Here is a 24464-nt window from a genome sequence, read left to right as displayed (position 1 = left end):
CCACTCTCAGTGTGGATCCGCCAGGGGCTGGGCGGGTCTCCGCCAGGTGCAGCCTCGTCTGAACACGCTCAGCCACTCAGGCACAGCGCCTTGTCGACGCTGCCACAGAAGGTCCCCTGTCTGCAGAACCGAGGGTCTCAGCCCCCTGAGCCCAGGAGACCGGATTCCAATCAGAACGAGAGGGTTCCATGTCTGCGTCAACACGTTTGAAGTGACTGTCACAGGACAGTCGGACTGGGACCTGGGAACACTATGTGTCCGGGAGTGTCCTGTGTGGCGGTGGTGCCTGGGCCGGGCTCCCTACTGCAGGCAGGGTCCCTTCTGGTCCGGTGTCCACAGGTAGCAGGCGGGCGCAGCTGGGCCTTGAGGAAGGACAGAGGGAAGCAGCGGTGGGGGGCGGGGAGAGCTGGTGGCTGTGTGCTTGGACAGGGACAAGAGGGTCAATTCACAGGACTCACTGCAGCTCGGCCCCGGCCCCGGCCCCGGCCCCTCCCCAAGAGGGCCTGGCTCCCACCCAGAGACCTCGCGGCAGGTGTCGTGGAGTCAACCGCTTGCACCCCGAGTCCCGGGCACCCGCCCATCAACCTGCCTTTTGGTTTCTCCCACAAGCAGGGCCATGGCTGCAGGAGGCAAACAGAACCAGACAGGGTCTGGAGGGCATCAGGGTGGCTGCGGGCAGCCAGGCGAGCGAGCCTCTGCTTGGCGCTGTCACGCCCCTGTGGGTGACGGGAGCCAGCCGGCCGGGCCCAGGCCAGAGGCTGGAGCCGGGACTGGACGTAAGCTTGCCGTGGCCCAGGTCAGGGGCCACTTGAACTGGGGAGCAAGGGAGAGCCACACGGGGCCCCCAGGTGACAGCAGCTGGACGGGGCGGAGGCAGAAACGGTCCAGGAGGCCTCAAGGTTAAGGCCACTTAAACTTCCTTCAGTGAACCCAGCGTGTTTTTGAGCGTCCAGCCAGCACTGTGGCAGCAGGAATGGCCTGGGGAACACTTTCTCTGTGCCTGGACCCACTGGCCTCCCCATCAAGCCCGCTGGGCACTGACCAGTAGAATAACGGCCCCCAAAGACCCCCTGGTCCTGATTCTGGACCCTGCGAAGAGGGTGCCTGCTGGCAGAAGGGACAGGGAAGCAGATCACCCTCGACGGGGTGGGAGGGGCCTGGTCAGCAGGGACGGGTGCTGGCTGAGCCAGAGGATGCACACGCCTCTGGGGCAGAGAAAGGTGAGCCCTCCAGGGGGACAGCTGCGCTGACCTTTGCCCTCCAAGGTCCCGAGAGGGTCAGCCTGCTGTCTCAAGCCACCATTTGGGGTTCGTCAGAGCTCAAGAAGCCGAGATGGCTGTTTCTAGAGGCCACCACTGCGGCTCCGGGCTGCCGTACCCGGTCTTCCTGGCTTTGGCCCCCTTGCACCCAACCTGGAGGGTTGGGCTGGCAGAGAGAGGAAGCGGGGAGCCGAGTGGGTCATCAGGGCTTCCTGGGCAGGGTGGGCGGCCCCGACCGAGGCTGAGGAAAGGGAGCTACAGGTCTCCGTAAAATCAAGTTCCAAGCCAGGTCTGAGGAGGACGGGCCCCGCTTGCCGAGTCCCTCCTCAGACCGTCCACAAGTCGAGGAAACACTTGCTCTGTTCCTCCCACGTCCAACCACAGCTCCGGGAACAATCAGACACAGACTGACTTTGTTTTCTATTGAAACTTGTTATTTGCCGTTAAGAATCGCAAACTACACGACTAAGGACGAACGCTCTTCAGCGAGCCGCTTCCAACACACGAGACAGCCCTCTGGTCCACGTCACCCACTTGCACCAGCAGGAGCTGCAGTGAGACCCCGCCCCACCAGCGGCGGTGGCGCAGCGGAAGGAATGAAAGTGTCCCAGGCCACCTCCCTGACCCAACTCCCCGAGGGACGAGGGGCGGGCAGAGCCGGGGGAAGTAACTTCTGTGGGCAGCCCCGGGGGGCTGCGGTCCCTCTACAGGGAAGGCCACCACCTCCCCGGAGCCCGGTCTATGCTTCCCTTTATGCGAGCCTGCGTGGGGGCTGTGTTCCCGGTGCCAAGAAGCACCGAGTGGGAGCAGTGGCCCTGCCCACACACAGCTCAGCTTTGCCCTCTGGCCCCAGACCACCCGACCCTCGGGTGAAACCTTGCCAGCAGCAGGCGGTTCTGAGGACGGGGTGGCAGGAGCCCCAGCCCGCAAGCCGGGGCGAGGAGCAAGCAGCACATGGGCCTCACCTGCGGCTCCAGGCCAGCGCCGTCCCGCGTCTCGTGCTTGGGCACATCTTTGGCCTTCGGCGCCCCGCTCCTCTCCTCCCAAAGCAAGGAGGCGCCCGCCGGGGCTTCGCCGTGGCAAGGCCAGCGTTCCACGCATCTTCTGAGCCTGGCGGGGGACTCGCCCAGCAGAAATTCATGTCCGTCACAGAACTTCAAACAGGACTTTAATTCCAAAGCAAACCCAGGCTGGCGCCCAGGAGGAAGCAGGGCGGAGGCGCGCTGGCGCAGGGCTGGCCGTGTCGCGAGAGGCCGGGGCCTGCGCTGGAGCCTCTGCCGGCGGCCCCTCGTGGGTGCACAGCCCCGCTCCCGGTCAGACTCCAGCAGCGCGGGCTCTGTCCAGGCCGATGGGATGTGGTGGCCGCACCCCGAGGCGGGGCTGGGCTCTGAAGGCGCCCCGGCAGGGCCAGTGGGACTGTCCCCAAACTGCCGCATTTTCAAAGGGACAAGATTTCAAAGTCTTCATCTTCTGAGTCAAAGAATCTTTCCAGTCGCTCCACATCAGAAGAATCTGGAAGGAACAAGATAGAACCTCACCAGTCTCACCTGGCAAGGGCCACTATGGGCGGGCGGGCCAAAGGACAGGGACCCCGTGTGCACCCCCTCCGCCCCCCACCCCCCAGGAGCAGGGCTGCCTGGCACCCAGCAATCTGGGCATCCTCGGTGGGGAGGGAGGCCAGAGGGTGCCAGGACTGCCCAGCTGAGGTGCCCGCTCCAGGGCTGGGGGTCTAAGCTGGTAGAAGGGCCCAGGCCTGCGACCAGAGCCCAGGACGAGGGCCTTGGCGGGTGAGGGCTGGCGGAGCAAGAAAGAGGGAGAGGGCAGACATCGCTGGCCAGACCCGTCCCGACCACCTGCCTCTGCTCGGCACCTGTGCTGAGTCCCGGGCGGCACCTGACCCTGACCCCGTGAGGCAGTGTCTGTCATCGTCCTCCCCACGGTGGCCTCCAGTGAGACCAGAGCCACTGAGCCGTGGGGCTCAGCAGTGGAGCCCGCCTGCAGCCACAGCCTGCCTCAGCCGCCTGGCTCCTGGGCTGCAGCGCTGCAAAGCCTGGCAGGTGGTGCTCGTGGGGGGAACGTGCCCAGGAGGAGGGTGACACTCAGCAGCGCTCCTGGTCCCCGCAAGTGACCACAGGCACCACGTCTTGGGTTCAAGGAAACGTTACAGCTCAAAGCAACTGACGGGGGCCCTGGGGGAGGCAGAGGGAGGACGAAGCCTGACCCAGGCCACACTCCCCAGGCAGTGAGATGTGGCCCCAGGCGTGGGACTCACCTAAGGACAGGTTGAGGACGTCTGGGCAGGCCAGGTGGGAAGGTTGCTGCTCCACCAGTTCAAACATGGGCAGGGCACCTCCGAGCAGGGATAGCTGCCAGCAAGACACAGCTGTCAGGGGGTCCCGCAGAGCCCAGGGGCCGCACAGGGAAGTGGGCCGTTGGGCCCAGAGGGACCCGCCTGAGCATGGAGGGGGCGCGCAGAAGGCTGACCACCCCACCCCGAGACCAGGGGCTGGAAGTCCCAGGCTGAGTCCCAGGAGGGTCTGGCTCCCACGCTCTCTCTGATCAAAAGGGCGGCATCAGAAGCAAGGACCAGGTGAGACCAGATGAGCAGGGACCCCAAACCCAAGATACCCACCAGCCTTCAGCTGCTGCCCTACGAGGGCGACGGGAACCCCCACCCACCTTTCTGACCTGCTGGCACCAGTCGTTAAAGTCTTCCTCAGTCTGACAGAAAAAGCCCTGGGACAAAAACCAGAGGTGAGCAGGGACCCGAGCCGGACCTCCCCCCGCAAGCGCCCCCAGGACCGCCGTCCATGCCCCCACCACCGCTCCACCCCTGCCTCTGCCCCTGGGGCTGGGATGGGGGTCTGAGGCTCCACCTTGACCCCCACCCTCTAGCAGCTCCAGGCCCACCGCTTGTGGCCTAATAGGAGGCACGGCCTCCCGCCGCTGAGGGGACACCCCGCAGGGCTACTGTCTGTGGTGAGTGAGCGCTGGGGTGCCCAGCCCGCCAGCAGCAATGTCCACGCGAAGAGAAGAGACACGGGGAAGCGGGGACAGGAAAGGACAGCAGGTCATGGTGCTTGCAGCGTTCAGGCCGTGCTCCCCGCTGGCCCTCTGATGTGACCTCACTCTTACAAGCTCACGCATGGGCTCCTGAGAGCAGCCCCCCACCTCAGAATGTGACGCGAGACCCTCAGGCAGTGGGCTTGGGGACGTCCCTTCTCGGGCCCGAATGCCTCGCTGAGGCCGGGGCTCGGTTAACACGGCTCCAGGGGCGTCACGAGGCCTGGGTGCTTTTGGCCTCTTTCCAATGCATCTTGACAGGCAGTTTTACATAAATCACAACCCAAACCTCCAGCCCAGTCATCAGAGAGCAAGGAAGCTCATTCTCAGGGACCACCCTGCAGACACATTAGGTCCGAAAAGCAAAGACGCCGAGACGCCCAGGAGACGTGGTGCGGGTGGGGGCCACGCCCAGGCCAACGCCGCCGACCCTTCTGGGCGTGCTTTGACTCCCAGCCACGTGAATGCCACACCATTGCCAGGATGCTAAAGTGAGCACACGCGTCCAGGGCGGCGGGGCAGGACGCACCACGGCGATGGACGGGTCAAGCTCTGCGATGCTCATCCTGTGGGGCGGGTGCTGGCAGTGGAAGCTCTCGTCCGGGATCAGGCAGCTGTCAGTAACCTGCACGGCCGGCTGCGTGGTGTGGGGGTCCAGATAGATGAGCTCCTCACCTGGGTGGGTGGCAGCAGGTCAGCGGGGGCCAGAGCGGCCGCACCCAAAGCCACGTGCTGGTGGGGGGCCGCCCTAGACCGCCCCCCTCCTCCTCGGCTTCAGCCGCCGGCCCTGCCGACCCCCGACTCACCGACGTAGCCGATGAAGTAGTGGGCGCTGTTGGGCTTCCCTCCGATCACCCCCAGCGACTGGGGCATCATGAAACAGTGCTGCGGAGAGAGGCGTGGGCTGCAGGGCTCGTGGGGCACCCCGCAGGCTCAGGAACAGACGGCACAACTGGGGCCGGGGGAGGAGGGGGTGTGAAGACGGGGTCCTGACAGCTCGTGCAGGCAAGGACTAGAAACCCAGAGTGGGGCACGAAGAGGTAGCGGCACAGCGCAGACCGGATGCGGAGACGGGAGGCCAGCAGGACCCCCGGGCCGCAGGAGGAGCAGAGGGGCCCACGAGGTGGTGGCAGGGAAGGGCCCGCTGGTGGGAGCACAGCGGCCCCCGGAGGGGCAGCCAGACCTGCCCAGGTTGAGGCCAGGAGTTGGCAGGGCAGTCGGGGTGGGGGGGGATGGGCAGGGACAGCGGGCCACGCAGACCCACCTTCAGGGTCTCTGTGTAGGCCGCGTTGATGTCCGTGAGCCCCAAGCGGAGCGGGATGAGCAGCACCAGGGGTCTCCACGGCACCGGCCTGGGGCCGACCTCGGCCTCGGCAGGAAAGCCGTTGCAGTGCCGGTCGGAATCTGCGGGAAAGGCTGCAGCCCCCGCGCGAGGAAGGCTGCTCCTGCACAGTCTTCCTGAGAAAGGGAGACACGCGTTCATGGGCTGAACAGAGTAGGCGCAAGTTCACCCCAAAGAAACGGGGACGGACTTACACCGTAACAGGAAACGGGGAGAAAAAAGCAAGTGCTTGACCTATAATCAAACGTGGAAAGGAGGAGTTCCCATCATGGCACAGTGGAAACGAATCCAACTGGGAATCATGAGGTTGCGGGTTCAATCCCTGGCCTCACTCAGCGGCTTAAGGATCTGGCATTGGCTGTGAGCTGTGATGTAGGTCGCAGACATGGCTTGGATCTGGCATTGCTGTGGCTGTGGTGTAGGCCGGTGGCTGTAGCTCCGATTAGACCCCTAGCCTGGGAACCTCCATATGCTGTGAGTGCAGCCCTCAAAAGACAAAAAAAAAAAAAACCAAAACCAAAACCAAAAAAGACTAATCCTGACACCTGCAGGGAAAAAAAAAATCACACATTTCTCATGTGTGTTCAACTTTAAGTTTTTGCTGTGAAATAATGCAGGTGGGCAGAATGACGCACCTCAGAGGCAATAAGGAAAAGGGCACCTGGGAGCCGCCAGCTGAGCGAGATGCAGCACTGACCCCGGGGGCCGGGGTCCCGCTCAGCAAGGACAGCATCAGGGATTTGTAACGCTTCTCCTTCCTTTTCCGTCTACCCAAGCACACTGTGGACCTTCAGGAAGCAGACTAACGACAGGGTTCAGGGGCCCCGGGGGCCCGGGGGGCTCCAAGCACACAGCTGCCACCTGTGGTTCCTCAATGCCCTCCCATGGAAAGAACTGGGCTCCCTGGCAAGCCGTGAGTCCACCGCAGGCGGGAAGGCCAGGGTGAGTCCACGTCTACTTAGTGCCAGAAGGACACGTGAAAACCACAGAAGCGACAGGAGCGTGTCAGAGAACCAGCAGACTCGGGACAGGTGATGGGACCACGAGGGCTAACACCTGGGATAGAAACACAACGAACCCGTGAATTCACTGGCTCTCAAAATGGGTTTTTCAAAGGAAACAGGAGAAGAGGGCCAGGAGACAGCCCGGCCGGGACAGCCACCCCAGACACCGCCCTTCAGCCCCAGGCAGCACGTCTCGCCCTCGGCCACTCCCGGAGCACAAGGGGACCCGAGCAGTTTGCTGGACTCCCTGAGGGGACTCGGCTACCAGGCGCTCTCACTCTGGGTCACGTCTAACCTGAACCTCATCGCGAGAAACAAGTCCACCGAGTGCGGGACCTTCTACCCAACTGTCTACAAATGCCAACATGGCGAAAAACCAGGAAAAACGCCGGGAGAATGTTCCAGACTAAGGGAGGCTGCCAAGGTGGGTGACTAGCTGCCATCACCCACCCTGTCCCGCCAGAGCGCCAGGCGTGCAGCTTCACAGGGAGGAGTGGCGAGGAAGCCGGTGCGTGGGAGAGCCTGTGGCCGCGGAGGCCGGCTGCGAGGGCTCGGCTGTGATGCGCCCGGGCCTGGAGGGGCTCGGGCCACCTAACCTTCCCACGACGTCCCAAGAAGAAATGCATCCGGTCTTCCTCCCCATCCCGGCACAGGGCTTAAGACCCCGGGCTCCCCGAGTGATCAGCACCGCAGACGCGTCTTTTGCTGTGTCAACGGGGTGGCCTGTGGGCTGGAGGCCAGGAGAGCGCCCCCCCACAACCTCCAGGCTGCGTTCCATCGCTGATGGCCAATGACCTGGTCCTCAGCCCTCCATGAACCCGCAAGGACCAGGCGCCCCCCGCACGCCTTGTCCTGGCGCCCTCCAGCTGGCCGCTCCTTGAAAACACGCCTTAAAGCTGCCACGTGTTGCGAGTCCTCCAAGACCGCTGTGGAGAGGGCCGAAGGAGCCTCCCACCTAGTCTGTCAGGAGCACAGGGGACAACCCGGCCTTGTGACTGGGGCCTCGAGCTGGGAGGGGGAGGGACCTGTGGCTCCGCCCTAACCGCGGATCTGAAGCTACCCACCCCCAGGTTTGGAGACGGTGTCAGAACTGAGCTGAGAAGGGTGGGCATCGCAGAACTGGGGGCAAATCCCACATCCAGGTTGGCTCTTACTTTCTAACTTCTAAACACAGATTTCTGGGTTTTTTCATTTCTCCATTTTGGCAACCTGCCCATTATTGTTTCAAAGAGCCAGTCTAGAACGTACTTGTTCTACCATTTTTTCTTTTAAACCATTGTTCTCTAGGAGTTCCCCTTGTGGCTTAGCAGGTTAGGAACCCAACTAGTATTCCTGAGGATGTGGGTTCGATCCCTGGCCTTGCTCAGTGGGTTAAGGCTCGGCGCTGCCAAAGCTAAGGCTTAGGTGACAACAGCGGCGGGGATCTGACCCTGGCCCAGGAACTCCACCTGCCGCAGGGGCAGGGTGGCCAAAAAAGGAGAAAAACAAACCAACAAAAAACCCACTGTTCTCTGCATTTGTCTGTCTGAACGCCATCCTTGTTCAATGTCTTCAGTTAATTTTGCTGTTGTTTTCCTAACTTCTTGGGGAGCACTGCTCTTTCATTCGTCTTCCCTTTTTATTATCTGTGCACCAGGATGAACAGTATGGGCCTTCTCCTGAGTTCAGTACACAGCAGACTCCGGTATATAATCCATAACCTTGACTTTTTTGGACCCAGAAGCTAAGACAAGTTTGAAATGTCTAGGTAATAGGATTTTGTCCTGTTTCCTACCGTTCTGCACTGGTTTATATAAATGTCCCATGAACCCTTTAAAAGACTCTCTTACTGTTACCTGAGTTCCTGTAACTTGATTTTTTCCATATCTCGTCTGCCGTATACTCTCTTAACTTACTACAGTTTCGCCTCACGCACGCGGGGGCTCTTTGCAAGCATGGCCCCTCTGGGGTCAGAGCTGTCCTGGCCGAGCGTGGGCCGGGGTCCTCGTGTGCCGTCCCACACAGCATCTTGTTAACCAGGGGTGGGTTTCTGGCTACAGAATCGGGCCCCTATTGTAGTCTCAGGCCCCCTTGACACTGTTCACGTGTCTGAATTCTCTACTTTTCCAGCAGTGACAACCAGTGTCTTCACCTCCAGCCTCACGAACCCCGGTCCCTCGCAGAATTCCGAACACTTCCGGCCACACCAGGCACGGCCGGAGGAGGAGGTGGCTGGAGCCAGTGTGCCCGCCCTTCCTCACGGTCGTGTGCTACTATCACTACACTGGACGCCATCAAAGTCTTTATCTTTGTGGAAGCGGCACCAGGGACATTTACGCATTTGCCACCCAACAACCCGGAGGGCTTGGTCCTGCAGACAGAGCTCTTCCTCCGGCTCGCGGGCTTCCTCCTGTGCCGCCACCGTCCACCTGTCCTGCTCTCGTGAACCGGGACCCACAGTGGCCTGCGCTTTGCTCAGCTTCCCCAGGTTTCCCTTTCTGCTCTCAGCACTCGTGGCTCCCGCGCCTGCCTGACTGGGTCAGACTGCCCTCCTCGCCCGCAACCTCTGCCCGGCTCCCTGGCTCCTGTTGTCCATGGGGCTGATGCAGGACTAAGCCTACGGACACTGAGGCCCGGCTGGTCCTGGTCGGGCGGGGGGGGGGGTGTCCCAAGGAGCAGGCGGCGCTCCCAGGGGGCTTTGGAGAGACCTGATAGCAGGGGTCTGTCCCTGAGCCAGTTCCCGCAAGCAGCTGAGAAAACCAGGGAGGAAAGCCCCTGCCCGTCCACCATTCACCTCCCCGCTAAGCCCACGAGCGTGGACACCTCCGACGTGGACCAGAAAGCCTGCTGGCTTGTGCTTACTGCAGCTCTCGGTGCCGTTCCTGGGCCTTGAAGCCAAAAGCCTAACGACAGGCTCTGACACCTCCCCAAGCCGAATGTGAGACCTCGGGCACCGTTCGCAGCCCCAGAGTCTCTGTGGGTCGTGTTGCAAAGCTCTTTATCCTAAATCTGGGCGTCAGACACCCCCCCTTGTACCTGTGATGGGCACACACCCTCCTGCCTTAGGGAAGGAGCATGATGGCCACAGCCACGGGCCTCTCCCCAGACAAGCCCCCCAAGTTCACGTCTTGTCACAGCTCCAGCAGCACTGCCTCCGATGGCCCCGGGACCCCCAGAACAGAAGGAGCCCACGTCCAGGTGCCTCCAGGCCCCCGTCAGCACCACGTCCTCCAGGGGGCTGGAGGTTCTGGAAAGGAGCAGCCCCTCGCCCCTCCTGGCCACAGCAACGGGCAACCAGCCCTCCAGGCTAAAGCCAGGGCTGGACAAGTGCCTGGACCAGCCCCTGAGGCGGGTGAGGAAAGATAGGAGAAAAGGAGCTGAGAGAGAAAGAGTGCTGTGTAGCCAGAGGTGAAACAGCCAAATGTTTCCACAGACGGGAAAATGCTTATGACGCCAAGTGGTTTTTATTTCGTTTTGTTTTTGTTTTTGCTTTTTAGGGCCGCACCCGTGGCACATGGAGGTTCCCAGGTTAGGGGTCTAATCAGAGCTACAGCCGCCGGCCTACACCACAGCCACAGCAACGCCAGATCCGAGCCACATCTGTGACCTATACCATAGCTCACGGCAACGCCGGATCCTTAACCCGCTGGGCGAGGCTAGGGATCGAACCTGTAACCTCATGGTTCCTAGCTGGGTTTGTTTCCTCTGAGCCGCTATGGGAACTCCACGAAGTATTTTTTAAAAAACAAAAAGCACTGAAAGGAAGTACACATAAAAGTTAACATGAGTTATTTCTGAGCAGAAAATCAAACCATTTTTCTCCCTTTGCTGTATGCTCTGCAAGTTTCCAACGTTTTACAAAAACTTCATGAAACAGAGCATGGAAAAGACAGAAAGAAGAAACACATCCTCCCAGCCGCAGTCCCAAGCCAGTCAGCTCAGGGGGCAGGAGTCCCAGCGCTGGGAGCCCGTGCGGGCGCCCATAGCCGCCGAAATCCATGGGGCTCTGCATCAAGGGGTCACACCCTGGCACCCAGCTTTTATGCTGTCACCCTACGTCCCCGCGATGAAGAAAAGGGAAGGGCACTCTGGCCGCATCGCCCCAGGGAGTCGCAGGCTCGCACTCCAGGCCCGCTCTCAAGGGCTTCCTTAGGCAAAACAGGATCCCGGGCAACCGCCTCTGGGTGGAACGTCGATGGAAGCGGAGGGGAGGCAGCTCTGGAGACGTCTCTGGGAAAAGGTGCTGCTGAGCAATAATTTAATGATGTATGAAACGAGTTCTGTCAGCTTGGGGGCATCACGCAACACAAAGCATGGATTCGACACCCACTCACTGCAGGCTGCTGGCCACAGGAGCCCTGCTGTGCACCTGCCCGATGCCGTCAGGGCTTCAGGGACCCGCCAGAAAGAGGACGGGGGGGGGGGGGGGTCCTTGTCCACCCCACACCGTGTGCAGTGGTACCGCTCCATGGCCTTGCCTGTGCGGGCACCAGTGCCCCCCCCGAGGCCTGAGCCACCACACCTGCGCCAGTGGTGTGCAGCAGACGCCAAGACGGCACGTGCGGGGCACCGGGTGGCGCAGCTGCGGAGACGGGCCGCCCCTGGAGGCACTTACTGATCTCCTCCATCACCACCGTGTTGTCCATGGCGACGTGCACGGCCAAGGCGCTCCAGGTGTCGAAGGCGGCAAGCTTCCTAGGGAGACGGAGGACGGCGGTGAGCCCCACGCCTCAGGCCCGACCCCCGGCCGCCGCTGTGGACGGAGAGGCTGCCATGGCAGCTGCTTGGGGGCATCCCTTCCTGATCAGGCTGGCACGCGGGTGGGCATCAGAACGCGAGCCAGGTCCCCGGCACTTCCGTGGACTCTGAGGCAGGCGCGGCCCCAGCTTATCCCCCAGGACCCACAGCAGTTGACAGATGGCACAGCTGGAAGTCACCATGGCAGTGAGCAACTGTGCCCAGCAGTAAGGTCCTTAAAGAAGAGCAGATGCACCCGAAAGCAGGACGGGAGGGCCCCGGAGGGGACTCCGGGAACGGGATGGGAAGGAGGGGCTCCCCTGGTGAGAGCGGACCTCCTGGAGGGAAGGCCTGAGCAGCTGCCCCCTGCCCTTGCGGGGCTGCACAGGCCCCCTGGCCCCCCACCTCGAGCTGTCCGAGGGCCAGGACCATCCCCAGCGCCGGGACACAAAGCAGTCCCTGGAGAGGCTGACGTCCCACGGAAGTGATCTCATGGGACAGTAAGTGCCAGGAGTGCTGGGGGTAGAGGCTCCAGGGGACAGCACGGCGCGTGCCTGCAGCGCTCCCTGGTGCCAGTGGGGAGGCCCCAGGACAGCTCCGAGCAGAAGAGGAACAGAGGCCCACCTGTATTCTACAAAGATGACCTTGCTGCTGTGGAAAGACGCTAGGATGGAAAGGAGAGAAGGCAGGCCAAGGAGGAGGCCAGGGGCAGCCTGGACCAGGGCGGGGCGTGGGGTGAGCAGTACTGGGCAGAGTCTGGGCACCCGTGGGAGTCTGGCATGACCTGCGAGGGGACTGAGCTCTGGGAAGGGTGGCACTGCTGTGCCCCAAGGACCCACGGGCTGCGGTGGGAGATGGGCTTGGGCTCGGTCACCTGGGCCTTGGACGTCTGAGGGGCACCGTGAGGAGCATCTGGATGGACAGGGGCCGAAGCCACAACCAAGGCCGCGCCCAGCACACTGTGCTCCCACACGGGAGGGGGCACTGGCAACGGGGACAGAGGGGGCAGGAGGGACAGGAAGGCGGCCTGCCCCCCCTGCTCAGGCTCCACCGCCCAGGCCATCGGACTCGCCCCTAAGGGATGGGAAGGGACAGACAAGCAGCAGAGGCACAACCCAGGCGCCGTCCAGACGCACGCACAGCAAGGGTGCGCATCTCCTCAGACACAAGCTCTGCCTCACGGGGCCGTTGCGAAAAGATGTTCAGCGCGGCTACCAGTGGAGAAACGCAAGTCGAAACCACCACCGCCTCACACCAGCCAGAAGGGCCAGCGTCAAAAGGCTACAAAGAGCAAATGCTGGAGAGGCTGTGGAGGAAAGGGAGCCTCCTGCACTGCTGGTGGGACTGTGAACTGGTACGACAGGCAGCTATGGAAAGCAGTATGGAGATGCCTCGAAAAACTGACTGTAGAAGTACCACATGACCCAGCAATCCCACTCCTGGGCACCTATCCCAGGAGATAGATACACGCACCCCTACGTTCACTGCAGCACTGTTCACAGCCAAGGCACGGGAACAACCTAAACGTCCATCGACAGACGAGTGGATAAAAGATCTAGCACGTGTGTGTACGACGGACTACTACTCAGCCATAAAAACCAAAGAATGCCATCTGCAGCAGCATGGATGGACCTAGAGATCATCATACCGAGTGAAGGACATCAGAGAAAGATAACTATGATATAACTTATAGGTGGAACCTAAAAAAAGGATACAAGTAAACTTATTTACAAAAGAGACAAACTCACAGACACAGAAAACAAACTTACGTTGTTACCAAAGGGGAAATGCGGGGGGCGGGGGTACATTGGGAGGCTGGGACGAACGCACACACGCTACGGCGCAGGAGGCAGACGCTGACAAGGACCTGCTGCACAGCCCAGCGAGACCGACCCGACCGCCTGACACCTAGACGGGAAAAGGATCTGAGAAAGGACAGGAGCGTCTGTGCACAACTGACTCACCTTGCCGTGCACCCGCAAGGAACACGATACGGGGCTCAACTACACTCGGGTACAACGAGCAAACAGAAAGCAACCAGCCGCGCCCCTGGGCCTGGTCAGCTGCGAGGAGCACCCTGAGGGCGCTGAGGAGGGAGAGGCCCCTGCTGGCCAGGGAAGGGGCGGGATGGGCCGGGCACGTACTTGAGAACCTGGGCGACGGTGTTGGGCCCATACCACTGGCCGATAGACTTGCCCTCGCCGACTCCCATTTGCGCTGCAGGAAACAGAGCCGTGAGGGACACGTGTGCGGCCGCCCTCCTGCTCCCCATCCCACCACCTGGTACAGGAGCCGTCCCGGCAGCACGGGGTAGAGGGATGCGGCACAGAGCGCCCGCCTCGGGCAGGGGCCCCCGGGAGGGACAGACTCCTCCTCACCAACCCACGGACAAAGAGCAGCAGGACTGAGCACATGGCCTGGGTCAGCCAACTCGGTCCGCCCCGCGCTTCCGGCCAGCGGATGAACCATGACGTCAGAAGCTGGACTCTGACCCAGGCGCCTTCAGACCCCCGCCAGAGCCCGGGGAGCACCGACCTTCAAGGCCGCCACGCTGGCGTTCAGATGCCACGCGGAGCAGCGCAGCCCGTGGGCGAGCGAGGCCGGGCTGAGCGGGCCTGGCCCACCCCAGCCACCTGGGCACACACCTATCTGGTGGATGGAGTAGTAGCTGTCCTTCCTGTCCATGAACGCGTGCAGGACACTGAAGTAGCTGTCCGGCTGCCTCTCCCACTGCGTCCACCTCCAGCCTGTCAGAGACAGATGCGCGAGGTCAGTGTCACCAAGATACAAGAAAGAAGCCTTCGCGTCTCTAAGATGCTTAAGACAGATGCACCCATGCCTTCTGCGACCCTTCCAAAAACCCCACGTTCTTCAAGATTTCAAACACACACACACCCCAACACATCAAAAAATCCGCCCAGAAAGGAGTTTATAAATAATTTCTAAAAGACAAAACATTTATTGGTATTTCATTAAAGTTACTTTTTTTTTCAGGGCTGCACCTGCAGCACATGGAGGTTCCCAGGCCAAGGGGCGAATCGGCACTGTAACTGCCGGCCTACACCACAGCCACAGCAACACAGGATCCGAGCCGCATCTGCAACCTACACCACAGCTCACGGCAAAGCTGGATTCTTAACCCACTGAACAAGGCCAGGGATCGAACCTGCATCCTCACAGATACAAGTTAGATTCGTTACCACTGAGCCACAACGGGAACTTCTTAAAGTCACTTTTTAAAATCAATACAAACCGCTGGGTCATTTACTCAAGAAAGCCCTGAGTCCCAAAGTGCTGGATGGTGATTCACCTTCCCTGACCCCTCGCCCTGCTGGCTCTCTGTCCCCGAGAATGTGGGCGTCCCCGGCAAGGACTCACCTCGGCCCAGGTGTCTGCACAGCAGAGCCTGGGCGAAGATCATCTGGCCACAGCGCAGCATGCAGCCCCAGCCTGTGTCCGAGGTGGGGCCCGTCCCCCCTGTCGTGATAGAGAGAGGCCCTCGGTGTCAGACCAAGGCCAACCAAGGCCAGGAGCCAGCCAGCAGGAGGCATCAAGGGACATGCCAGAGGCAGTGCCACACTGCAGGCGTCACCTCCGTCCCAGGCAACACACACCATTGGAACCCACACACCCCCAGCTGCGTCTGCAGGGAGGCGAACTGCCCAACCCCACAAAACGAGCCACTTCTGTGAACGGGGCACAGGGATGCGAATGTCCAGACACATGAAAAGATGCTCAGCCTCTTACGGCAGAAAATGCCAGGTCGAGTAAGCGCAGAAATGCCAGCACCTCCAGCCCCCAGGCCGCGCCCAGGAAGACCCGAGGCCAGCCCCCCTCCCCGGTGGCCAGGGCTCCAGCCGCGGTGGCCAGGGCTCCAGCCGCGCTGCCCCTGGGCAGCAGTGGGACCAGGGAAGCCCGCAGAGCTGATTGCAGAAAGGGCCCTCACACGGCCGTCTCCACGGGGCCTGGGATAAAACAGGGACCCACAGAGCGCTGCCCTCCGGCTCGTCCACCTCCCGCAGCTCAGAATCTGACCTTCCGGCACCGCACAGCCTGCCCCGCTGGCCAAGCCACCTGCCTGTTCCACAAGCAGCCCGACAAGCCCCACCCCCCAATGCCAACCCCGGTGACAGGGACCACATCCCTGCCTTTGTGTTCCCGAACGTCGCGTGCTGGCGACAGACAGAACCACTTCCAGGAGAGGCCGAACCAGCCACCAAGGAGGGGCCACCTCTCTTGGTCCTGAGTCCTCCAACTAGCAGAGGTCAGGCCCAGAGCCGGTCCCCGCCATGCCCTGCCTGGATACAGCAGGGAGAGCCACTTCAAGGGGATGCGCCTCCCTGCCATCCTGCCCTCCAGCCCCTGGACTAAGGGCAAGACAAAGATACAGAGCGATGGCCCGCAGTGCAAGTGTGCCCAGCAGCCTTGCCCGGGTCGGCACCTCGGGACACGGCGACCTCCTGCAGCTCCTCCTCTTAGGCCCCCAATAAGCTGCCGCTCAGAGTCAGAAAAAGCACCGCCCTCAGTGCAACTCGGGAGCCGGGATGGGGCCTCCAGCTCTGCCACAACCAGGGCCCAGACCCCCACCTGGTGTTGTGGTTTCTGGCTGCACCTTAGGCATGTGGAAGTCCTCGAGCCAGGGACAATGCTGGCTCCGAGCCATGAGGCCCCCAGCAGCTGCCATCAGCTGGCCGACTTAACTAGGGTTTCTTGAGGGCCAAACCAAGTGCCGGGGCCTGACCCGCTGAGTGAAAACTACAGCCTGAGCCTTCCTCGCTGTAACGACGCTACTCACCAATGGCCGGGAAGTTCTTCCTGTACGTAAACCACAGTCTTGACGCCACATCAGCCAAGATCTCGTCCTTTTCTGGAGGGCACACGAAAGAACAAACAAGGGCACACGCAGCCCTAAGTCTTGAGGGACCACGTGACAGCGAGGAGGTGATCCATCACCACCCAGCCTCGCTGCGGCCACGTGCAGGGTCGCTACCTGTGAAGATGCTGTACTTTCTGCCCAGGATCCAAACAGGTTCCGAGGTCTCGGGGAAGTCTTCAAACTCGGCAAATCGGAGGGTGTCGTAGGTCAGAGTAGCTGTGGACCAATGACAGGCCTGTAACTTCACCTGCCCACGCCACAGAGCGCTGCCAGCATCTCTGCACAAAGGCCCCCCCAGGGCATTCTGCATCTCAGAGCCGCCTCAACACGACACTCGCAACACCAGACTCGGGCTGGGCAGCAGCAACTCTGCACCAGCTTCCTGTGCCCCTTCAGGGTCGAAGCCAGAGTATCTGCAGACCCGAGGCTGAGAGCCCAGCTGGGGGCCAGGCCCAGGGGACAGAGAGGAGAACAAAAAGACACCTTTAACCGTGTCAGACTAAAACCTGAAGGGCAGAGAGAGAGGAACCCGCCAGCTTTATCTTGGGACAAGGAGGCCACACAAGGTCTCACAGCCGCCGTGCTAGAGCCGGATGCTTCAGGGCCCAGGAACACCGGACAGTGGGGGTTCCAGCTCACCCCCATTTCTTGGTTAGGAGTGGTGAGCTGCAGAGGGGCAGGGTGCTACTCCTGGGTGGCACATGGACCTCCAGAAACGGGGGGGGGGGGGGGGGACGACAAACTGCAGTGCAAAGTCCCCAGGGACTGAGAACTGGAGATCAAGGGCTGCATCCCGAGGGCCACGGCCAGCTCCCGGGCCCGCCAGGACTCAAGCACCATCTTCTCGTGTTGCTTCCACCAAGAAGCTGGAGGGAGGGGCCACAGCAGAGGAACCCCCTACCCCCCCACAACAGGCCCCACACGCCAGAGCACAGCTGCCGCCGGCGAGGCCAGGGGCACATGCTGTGTTCCAGGGACTCCACCTCTCCAGCTTCCACAGCGCCCCAGCCCCTCACCTGCAATTCCACTCAACTCTTGGGAAAATCAAAAATATCATGAGTTTCTCCCACATCTGAGTTTACGTTTCAACAATAACCCTACCGTATCACATGGCACACAAAAAAGTAAAAACAGCATATGCTCCTTACTTTAAAACCCCAAAGGCGACACGATGTACGAACCATTCACAGCCTCGCGCCCAACAAGGTCTCTCTCTGCAGAAGTCTAAGTGCCGACCTGTGATGGGATCACCCCGCCCGTGGCGCGCCTCATTCTTCTCCGCCCAACGGCAAAAGGCCCAGCATTCTGCTGCCAGCACTTGCTCCAGAGCCCGAGGTGCGCCTGGGGGTTCCCATACCACCCCTGGGAGGGGGCTGGCTCTTCACAAGCCCGGGGCTCAAACCCCAGCTTGGACCCTGACCTCTGGGTGTGGAAAGCCCCCACCTAAAGTAAGGGACACATAACAGGATGTCCTTTGCAGCACAGCTTGTGCCCCTGAGACCCTCCCCCAAGGTGCTCACCAGGACGCTGCAGACAGAGGGCTCCGGGTCAGCCGGGGTCACCAATGTCAAGAACGCAAGACGGCAGCTCAAAGGCGAGCAGTTCCACGGCGTCCAAAAGGCCTAACTGGATGCACAGCAAATTCCCAGCTGCAGCGCCGGGAAAGCAGCGCTCACTGCACTAACAGGCCCACTGCAGCAGAGGCCCGAGGCTGCCACTTAGCGAGTCGAGCTGCTGGGAACCCTGAGCCAGCTCTCCCTTCTTCCCCACTGAAGCCCTAAGGGTCAGAGTTGTCCTGAGCCCCCGGAGTGCCTGGGTGTGAGGCAGGGACCCTGTCTGCCTTGTCCGGATTTCCACACCCAGCTGACTCCCAAGCTGTCTTGGGGTGGGGGGGGGGGAGTGATTTAACACCAAAACTTCCCTCTCCCCTCTCGACATAAGATTGCTCTTCTCCGCACGTGATTATAAAAACAGAGCTGGGATGAATCGAGCTTCTATCTTTTCAAGGAGCTGAGCATCCTGTGCTGGCGCCACCTCTCCAAAGCCACCACCTCTTCAGAAAGCACTGCCCTCGAGGCCTAAACCAGCATTTACACGCACACCCACAGAGCTCACTCCCCAAGAAAAGCATGTAAGCAGGACTGTCTGATTTCAACCGACAACAATGTGCATCCCCCTGGACTGAGACCCTCTAAGGCCACAGCTCCTCACTGAAGGCAAACACGCCTTCTAAACGCTGGAAGGCTGAGCCCGCAGGCCCTGTGCTGCCTCAGGACTCTGCGCAGGACAGGACAGTGACGATGGAGACAAGCCAACGAGGACAGAAGAGGAGCGCGGCCCTCCTGAAGGCCAAGCGGAAGGCAGGCCATTTCCCAGGTTAACGAGCAAGCTTTCCAGGCAGCAAAGCCAGCTTCGGAGGGAAGGCAGCCACAGGCACTACTAAGTTAGAGCAGTGCCCGTCTCGTGCAGCCGCAGACTCTTTACTGGGCAAGGCGCCCAAGGGGATGGAGCCAGCAGGAAGCAGCGCCCGCACACCTCCAGAGGCCCGTCCTGGGATGGCACCCTGCTCCCTGTCCCTGCCGGGAGCCAGGGGTCTGGACCCGCCCAGTCACGCCCCCCAATGAGGCAGGGGGTCCCTCGGGAGGAAGAAACACGTCAATAATGTGAACAACCTGGATCCTTACTGGGTGGTGACAGTCAGCACGTTTCGGGGCCGGTGAAACGGGTAACAGCAGGACGCACAGCGCAGAAGACACAGACCCCACACTGTAGAACCAGGCAAGTGCAGCACCCAGGGAGGTGTGACCTGGGGAGGACCCAATGCAGGAGCTACCTGGTGGAGACAACTGGGAACTGACTCTCCTCACGCCAAGCCCCAAGGACAGGCCCGTCTCCGGGCCCGGGGTGGGGGCCCCATCTCCGGGCCCGGGGTGGGGGCCGGCCCGGCCCCTGGCTCTCAGCGCTGACGGCCGGGAGGAAGGGAAGACGGCCCCGCGCAGCCCGCGCCTGCCGTCCCCGTGACCACTGTGCTCAGACCAGAGAAGCCCTGGCCGGCTGGGCGACAGGGACCCAGGCGCTGAGGATCCACGCTGTCACTGCTGTGGCTCGGGTCTGGTCCCTGGCCTGGGAACTTCTGCAGGCTGCGAGTGCAGCCAAAAAATACATGAATAATAAAAAATTAAAATAAAAATTAAAACCCCCCAAACCAGGTTCACAACCACTAAGGTTCATGAGGCTGAGGAGACCCCCTCTGAGGATCCTTTGCTGACTCCGTCCTCGGAGTGACCAGCTCCAATTCACATCTGCTGGCATTTCGTTTCTGAAGTTTACACACCTCCTGGGTTAAAAGGACTCCAAACTCCCAAAGAACGCCAGTCCTTAGACCCCCAGGTAATGATTTTAATTTGAAATAAGACAACAGACAGGAGAAGCAGGACAGACAGCACTGTCCACCTTTTAGAAGTGCCTTTCCCATCTGGTCACCCGGGTTCTAGACGCTTGATTTTCCACGTCTTGCTCCCTATGACGTCCCTGGTCACACCCAGAAGAGGAAGCAGAAGGCCCTTTAACAGCATGGCAATTCCTTTTCACCCTTTTTGTTTTTTTTGTCTTCTCCAGGGCCGCGCCCGCGGCATATAGAGGTTCCCAGACTGCGGCTCAAATCGGAGCTACAGCTGCCGGCCTACGCCACAGCCACAGCAACACGGGATCCTTAACCCACCGAGGAAGGCCAGGGATCGAACCTGCAACCTCATGGTTTCTAGTCGGATTCATTAACCACTGTGCCATGACGGGAACTGCTGGCAATTCCTTTTTACAAAATGTCTCAATTTAATGTTATTAAGATGACAGAAAAATGGTGAGCTGTACTCAACAAACGTCATCAGATAACTTAGTCTCAATAACACCATAACTCAACCAGAGAAGGAGTTCCCGTTGTGGTGCAGAGGAAACAAATCCAACTAGGAACCATGAGGTTGCGGGTTCAATCCCTGGTCTCGCTCATTGGGTTAAGGATCTGGCGTTGCCATGAGCTAGGTCACAGACATGGCTCAGATCTGATGTTGCTGTGGCTGTGGTGTAGGCTGACAAGTGTAGCTCCCATTCAACCCCTAGCCTGGGAACCTCCACATGCCATGAGTGTGACCCTCAAAAACAAAAAAGAAAAGGAAAGAAAAAAAATATATAACTCAACCAGAGAGAACTGCAGAAAATAAGCAGTGTTACGTTTCTTCTAGAGCTTACTGTAATGTGCCACACTTCAAACATCCTTCCTTAAAATGCTCCTATTTTCTGAGATTACACTTTATAAATGTCTACACGTATATATACTTTATAAGTAAAATCAAAAGGAAGAATCTTCCCTTCCTCAGAAAACGCTTATGTTTAAACATAGGTAGCAGGTCCGCAAGCCGTTTTTTTCAAAACCCAACAAGTTTATGTGAAGATGCTGGTGGCTCAGTTCTCAGTGGAAAAAAGGAAGAGAAGAAGGAGAGGGAAAGGGAAGAAGAGCCGGCCCTTGAGCAGCATCAGGACAGCAGAACACACTGCTGTGGTGAACACACTGGAAAGAAGGCCCCCAGAACCCCACTGCCCGGCAGTGAGCTGCCCCTACCGTGGGTACACATTACACCAGAGACCGGATTTCCATGCAACACAAATCCTACAACTCAGAAATGCCTAAGTCATCACTATTCAAGTTCTGCTTCTTCCATGATCAACCACGAGCCAGACACACTGTAAAACACTGGTGACCCAGGACAAGACACTCGTTCTGTCCCCGGGGAGCAGAGTGTGCCTGAGTGTCAACCGCAGCATGTTCTGAGGGACAGTGTCTGGGAGGCAGCCTAAGGCCTTCCAACCTCTACACGCCGGCCCCAGCCCGGCTCTCTTCTCCCCCCACTCAGACCCTCAGTGACCTGACTCGGAGTGGCCCTCGCACTCCTCTACCTGTGGTCCAGGCGCTTCCTCGGCCAGGCCTGCAGACTCAAAGGCGCCCTGGACAACACAACAGGGACGTCTAACTGGGACCTCACAGTCACCACGTGCAAGACCAAACTCCCAACAGCTCCCCACCAAGCAGACTCTCCAAGCCTCCCGGTCTGAGCTTCTCGGCTCAAGCCATGAACCTTGGCACCACCTCAAACTCGTCCCTATCCACCCCCAGCCCTCAACACTTCCTATCTGTATGGTCCTATTGTCTCCACCTTCAAACACACCCAGAATTCATCCCCACGCTGACCTGGGCCTTGGAGGAGTCATGCCTGGAGCACTGTACAGCCTCCTTACTGGTCTCCCGGCCTCACCATTTGCTGCCCCTCTGCAGTTGTAGCCTCAGTAAAGCAGCCAGAGTAAGCCTGCTGGCCAGGTCCTTCCTCCTCTCAAAACCTCCGGAAGCACCCGTCTCATTCAGATGCCCTCAGCAAGAGGCAACAAGGCCCACGATTGGGCCACGTTGCTGCTGTGCCTTCAGGGTCTCCTCCTGGCCACAGTGGCCACTGGCTGCTCTGGGAACAGGCCACCCGCACTGTTTTTGAGTCTTGTTCCACTCATCTCTGTGCTGAGACTTTTCCTGGCCATCCTGGCAACTCCAACCCCTCCTGCTTTGCCCACATCACTCTCCCACCAAACACACCATGGGTGTCATGTTCAGTGTGTCAGCCAAGACAAAGTTTTTTGTTTTGTTTTTGCTTTTTTTTTTAAAGGCCGCACCTGTGGCATATGGAGGTGCCCAGACTAGGGGTCGAATGGGAGCTGCAGCTGCCGGCCTACACCACAGCCACAGCAACATCGGATCCTTAACCGAGTGAGGCCAGGGATAGAGTCCACGCCCTCATGGATCCTAGTCAGGTTCCTTACCCCTGAGCCACAACGGCACCTCCCCCAGGACATGGTTTGTATCCATTTTGTTCACATCCCTAGCCCCGGGTCAGAACGATGCCAGACACAAGCCTGCACTGAATAATAAATGTAGTTATTGAACGAATGACCATGAAAATCACCAGGAACTTCCTAACATTTGGTGAAGAAGGCAGAGCCTCTAGGACTCAGGGATCAGGGCGGCTGGGCCATGAGTCACCCCAAAGGGCACAGCACATCAAAAAAACTCTTGACAACACCCTGCAAATGTCACACACATTTTATTAGCATCAGCAAAGGCCTTCAAACACTTTTCTGCTTTGAAGCAGTGATCAGTGCCCCGACAGAGTATCATCACGTGGCTACTCCCAATTTTAACATGAGAATTTCACGTTTAAGGTAACATAACCAACTTTACACTGTGCGTTCTACCTTAGCCAAGTCTCTCGAATGAATGGTCCTGGGCACTAAAATGGTAGCAACCTAAAAAAATACATAATTCTATTCCTTCCCCCACCTCTGCCAAACTCTTTATCTTTTTTTTTTTTTTTTTTTGCCTTTTGTCTCTTTAGGGCCGCACCCTCGGCATATGGAGGTTCCCAGCCTAGGAGTCTAATCGGAGCCGTAGCTGCTGGCCTACACCACAGCCACAGCAACTTGAGATCCGAGCCATGTCTGCAACCTACACCACAGCTCACGGCAATGCCAGATCCTTAACCCACCAAGCAAGGCCAGGGATCGATCGAACGCGTAACCTAATGGTTCCTAGTTGGATTCGTTTCCGCTGCCTGACGACGGGAACTCTTTCATCTGTTTTAAACAACTGCACAATACATCACCTTCCAGGAGCCGGGGCTACCATTTCTTTCTGCTATCCAACACACTTAAGGGACAAGATGCCACAAATTGTCAAAGTATTGGCCATACAGGTCCCTACTACAGCTTCCAGTTTTCAAACTGAGAGGTCAATAAACTTACATTGCAGCTGCCAGAAAAAGAAAAATGAAGCAAAAACAATACCATCCAGGATGAAGGGTAAAATTAAAGCAGCAGAAGTATTTACAGATGAGAAGATACCTGAAGGCAAATCACTCCTTACAAAGTATGAAAGAACTACCTCTGCTGTGGGGTGAAAAAGAGGGCCTTTCACAGTGTAAGTATGGTCTCAAGGCTACTGGACAAAGATCCAAATTACAGTGCCAACAAAAATTAAGCAGCTGTCTGCTCGGGAGCAGCAGCATGATGGAACAGACCAAAAGAGCACATATACAGGTACATACACTTGTACACTTTCTATACACACACTTGCCCACCCTGGTCCCCGCTCTTTGTATGAGGATCCCGGGAAGTTAAGGGATGACGAGATGGATCCAGCCTGCCTATTCAATCACAAAAGAGAAACAGCTTGGATCACCTACGGGTTACTGAATTAAAAAAAAAAAAAAAATGCGTGTCCTTGGCGTGCTGGAGTACACCGCTCGCCTCCAGTCTGCCCGCATAACTTTACAAGAGTTAGTTTCCTCAACTCCTCGCGGGGGACACAAAAGCATCCTCCCACCGCCCTTTCGGACCGGCTACGCCGAGCCTCGGCACCGTCTGGTGCCCCTCCTCCCGTCCCGGCCACCAAGCTGCCCCCGGGTCGTCGGAGCCGGCCTCAAGCCCGGGGGACCTGCCGCCTGCGCGCAGCGGGCGGCCCTTAAAAGCGCGAGACGCGCAAATACTGGCTGTCAGACCCGCGCCGGCCTCCCACGGACGCCGCCCGCTCCCGCTCCGCCCCGCGGCCCCGCTCCGCCCCGCGGCCAGGCCGCGCCGGGAGAGGCCTCGGACGAGTCCCCAGCTACGAGGGGTCCGGCGAGCACCGCCCGGGTTCCTCCCGCGCCGGGCCGAGCCCTCACCTGCGTCCATCTTCCCTCTAGGGCTGCCGACTGAGCGCGGCGTCGCTCCGACGGTTCCGCAGCGCGACGCGACGGGCCGCCACCGGGGCCAATCCGGGCCGAGCAGGCGCGGGCGTGGGCGGGGCCGGAAATACGCGACGGAAGTGCGCCGCCGCCATCTTGGCGTACGGCGGACCCAGCACGGAGTCCGGGGCCCGCGCGCTCCACTCCCGGGAGGCCTGCGTCGTGCCTCCCAGGACCCCAGCAGCCACCCGTCGGGGAAGCGGAAACAGACGCGGGCGAGCACCAGGGCCCCGGGACGGTCGTGTGAGCCCGTTGTCCGTGCCGGCCCGCCAGCGCGGCCATCTTGCCGTACGGATGCGCCCCGCGCGTCATGTCACTGCAAGGCGCCTCCGGCCCGGGACGCCCGCCCCCACCACCGACGCGGCGAGCCGTGGGTTGCGCGCCGCA

The 24464-nt window shown here is 59.8% G+C and overlaps 2 protein-coding genes across 3 annotated transcripts; both read right to left on the bottom strand.

Annotated features, from left to right (window-relative positions):
- On the bottom strand, positions 219-2697 carry LOC110256926. The gene is made up of 2 exons (XM_021074743.1): positions 2225-2697; positions 219-362 (listed from the first exon to the last, which is right to left on the bottom strand). The coding sequence occupies exons 1-2, from the start codon at positions 2693-2695 to the stop codon at positions 219-221; spliced, it is 615 nt and encodes a 204-aa protein (XP_020930402.1). The 5' UTR covers positions 2696-2697.
- On the bottom strand, positions 2411-24098 carry ATG4B (autophagy related 4B, cysteine peptidase). Of its 2 annotated transcripts, NM_001190283.1 has the most exon segments (13): positions 2676-2771; positions 3532-3625; positions 3939-3995; positions 4852-4997; positions 5129-5207; positions 5587-5780; positions 11263-11342; positions 13529-13601; positions 14030-14131; positions 14763-14861; positions 16180-16251; positions 16375-16476; positions 24015-24038. In NM_001190283.1, coding segments are annotated over 13 exon segments (1182 nt in total). In that variant the 5' UTR covers positions 24025-24038; the 3' UTR covers positions 2676-2697.

Source organism: Sus scrofa, chromosome 15 (assembly GCF_000003025.6).
Source record: "Sus scrofa isolate TJ Tabasco breed Duroc chromosome 15, Sscrofa11.1, whole genome shotgun sequence".
NCBI lineage: Eukaryota > Metazoa > Chordata > Mammalia > Artiodactyla > Suidae > Sus > Sus scrofa.
This window is presented reverse-complemented; position numbering and strand designations above follow the sequence as displayed.